Genomic DNA, 3,077 nt, shown 5'->3' with positions numbered 1-3,077 from the left:
GCGGGCCTCTCACTGTTGTGGCCTCTCCCATTGCGGAGCACAGGCTCCGGACGCGCAGGCCCAGCGCCCATGGCTCACGGGCCCAGCCACTCCGCGGCATGTGGGATCCTCCCGGACCGGGGCACGAACCCGTGTCCCCTGCATTGGCAGGCAGACTCTCAACCACTGCACCACCAGGGAAGCCCTAGAATGTGTTTTATAATTTATAAATATGGACAAAAATCTTTTAAAATCGTGGCTGTAAGTATGATCGGAGACCAGGACAAAATTTTTTTTAACACCTTGTGTGTATTAAAACAAGTAAACCTTAAATGTGAAAATAATCGGGATAGCAAAGGTATCATGTAGCGATGGGGCATGTGTGCACTAACTCTAAATTCATTTTTGTCAAGCCAGTAGAGGACGAGTACAATGGTCCCTCAGTATCCATGAAGGATCGTTTCAGGACAGCCGCCCCTCACCCATACCAACATCCACAGATGCTCAAGTTCCTTATATAAAATGGTGTAGTGTTTGCATATAACCTATACACATTCTCCCTAATATTTTAAATCGTCTCTAGATTACTTATAATACCTAATACTATGTAAATACTCTGTAATTAGTTGTAAATACAATGGAAATGCTATGGAAGTAGCTGCCAGGGCATGGTAATTTCAAGCTTTGCTTTTTGGAGCTTTCTGGAATTTTTTGCCACATATTTTTGACGATTGCTTGAACCCCCAGATGTGGAACCCATGGAAACAGAGCCCATGGGTACTGAGGGCTGACTGTAATCTGTTCTTATGCTCCAAGTTAAACCTTAAGCTCTAGGTTTGAGAGGAAGCAGGAAATTAGCTGAATGAAGTGGGGGACATGAAGCAAAGACGAGAGTTACTAGCGAGCAGGTGCCTCTCAGTTTGGCCCGCACTGGGTGGTCCATACTGAGGGGAGCAGCCCACCACGTATGACTGCCTGAATCTTTGGCAGTAGATCAGGTAGAGTATCTCTCTTGTCTAAGTGAGTGCAAAAGACTCTCTTTTACCAGTCAGGCCAGGTCAGCCTCTTAGGGTAGCTCTTATTGCCGGAAAATAAAATGGTTGCCTTGCAGTTTCACTTCTTGCCTGGGCTCCACTGCCAGAGATTCTGAGTTAATTGGTCTGGGGTGAAACTCTGTATTAGGATTTTTAAAAGCTCTGTGGTGATTCTTTTTTTAAATTTTTAAATATTTGTTTATTTTTGGCTGCATCAGGGGCATGTGGGATCTTTTGTTGTGGTGTGCAGGCTTCTCTCTAGTTGCGGTGTGTGGGCTCAGTAGTTGTGGTGTGCGGGCTCAGTAGTTGTGGTGCACGGACTTAATTGCCCTGCGGCATGTGGGATCTTTGTTCCCCCACCAGGGATCGAACCCGCGCCCCTGCATTGAAGGCAGATTTTCAGCCACTAGACCACAAGGGAAGTCCCTGTGGTGATTCTAACATGTAGTTAAAAATGAGAATCACTGCTCTAAAAATTCACTGACTCAACAGTAAGCACTGACATTTTGATGTCTGTTACTCAGATGTTACTTAATACATGATGAAAATATCTGTAGAACTTCTTTAATTACCTTAAGCAAATATTTCCAAAACCTGATTTCATTAAGAAAAATCCTACAGGGGGAAAAGGACTCATTGAAGGAGTATAGCATGTCCCTAAATTACGGAAGCGAAAAAGAAGCCCTTACCTTATTATAGTGAATACAATGAGGATGTTGCCAACCAGCCCCATTGAACAGATAATCCCAACCATGGAAGGGAGGATGGCTGTATCCACCAGGCTGAGGGTTTGATAAGCAAACTCTGGATTCCAGGATTTGTTCAAAAGTTCAGCAGAGGTGTTCCAACAGGATGAGTGAAGTGAATTCATTGTTTATGAGCTTCCAGAGGTTAAAGCTGTGAAGGAATAAGACGTGATTTATTTAATGAAAATTGGAGGCAATTCCTTCCATACAGATTGTCTTTAATTCAAAAAATATTTATTGGGGCTTTCTTTGCACCAAGAATTCATGCAACATAAGATTCCAGGGTGAGTACGATTGCTCCCTGTCCACATGATGTGACAGATTACTCAGATTATTGAACAGTATACTATGATAGTGCGTACATGTTCTCCACATGATTGTAGTACACGCTTCGAGCATAGCTAATACTTACTCAGTACACACCAGTTCTGGTTGTTTACAGCTGGCACCTGTTCTTACTGGCCTGCGTGTCTAGTCATATTAGCTAGCACCCCGACAATACTTAGGTTGTTAAGTATACCTCTTCTGTCTGCTATAAAGTGTATGGGGGACACCAACTATGATTGTTTAGGAATGCAGTGAGATAAGACTTCCTAAGATGATTCCTGGTCTGTCTTGAAGGATGAGGAAGAGTTAGATCAGGAAAGGACACTGTGGGAGGGAAAAGTGTTGTAGAGAGTCAGGGAACCATGCACAAAGAAGAATTATGGCACAGGAAAAAATGCCCACCAACCAACCTAAAAATAAACAAGTAAACAGATGAAACCGATGGAACTGGAAAATTATTTGCTTGGCCAACCATCTTGATAAAAGACATTTAAAAAATGCCATCTGGGCTTCCCCGGTGGCGCTGTGGTTGAGAGTCCGCCTGCTGATGCAGGGGACATGGGTTCGTCCAAAAAAAAAAAAAAAAAAAAATCCCAATGAGATATTTTGTCATACCTGTTTGGGTGGCCACTATGAAAAAAATAGAAAATAAAAATTGTTGTCAAAATATGGAGGAAAGGGAATCATTTCGCACTGTTGGTAGGAATGTAAATTAGTGCAGCCACTATGGAAAACAGAGTGGAGTTTCTTCCAAAAAAAATTAAAAGTAGAACTACCAAATAATGCAATAGTCCCACTCCTGGGTATACAACTAAAGGAAATGAAGTCAGTATCTTGAGATATATGTACTCCCATGTTCATTGTAGCATTATTTACAATTGCCAAGACATGGAAGTAAGCTAAGTGTCCACTGATGGATGAATGGATAAAGAAAATGTGATACACACACACACACACACACACACAGAGGAATAATATTGAGCCCTAAAAA

General features: G+C 42.4%; 1 protein-coding gene across 1 annotated transcript in view; it reads right to left on the bottom strand.

The window, feature by feature from the left end:
• The window catches only part of MCHR2 (melanin concentrating hormone receptor 2), a 20,017-nt gene extending 18,133 nt beyond the window's left edge, over nt 1-1,884 (bottom strand). The window contains 1 exon segment of the mRNA XM_024759347.1: nt 1,703-1,884. Coding sequence (XP_024615115.1) covers nt 1,703-1,884 — 182 coding nt within the window.
• Between the last annotated feature and the right edge of the window lie 1,193 nt (nt 1,885-3,077).

Source organism: Neophocaena asiaeorientalis, unplaced genomic scaffold (genome assembly GCF_003031525.2).
Source record: "Neophocaena asiaeorientalis asiaeorientalis breed wild unplaced genomic scaffold, Neophocaena_asiaeorientalis_V1.1 scaffold505, whole genome shotgun sequence".
Taxonomy (NCBI): domain Eukaryota; kingdom Metazoa; phylum Chordata; class Mammalia; order Artiodactyla; family Phocoenidae; genus Neophocaena; species Neophocaena asiaeorientalis.
This window is presented reverse-complemented; position numbering and strand designations above follow the sequence as displayed.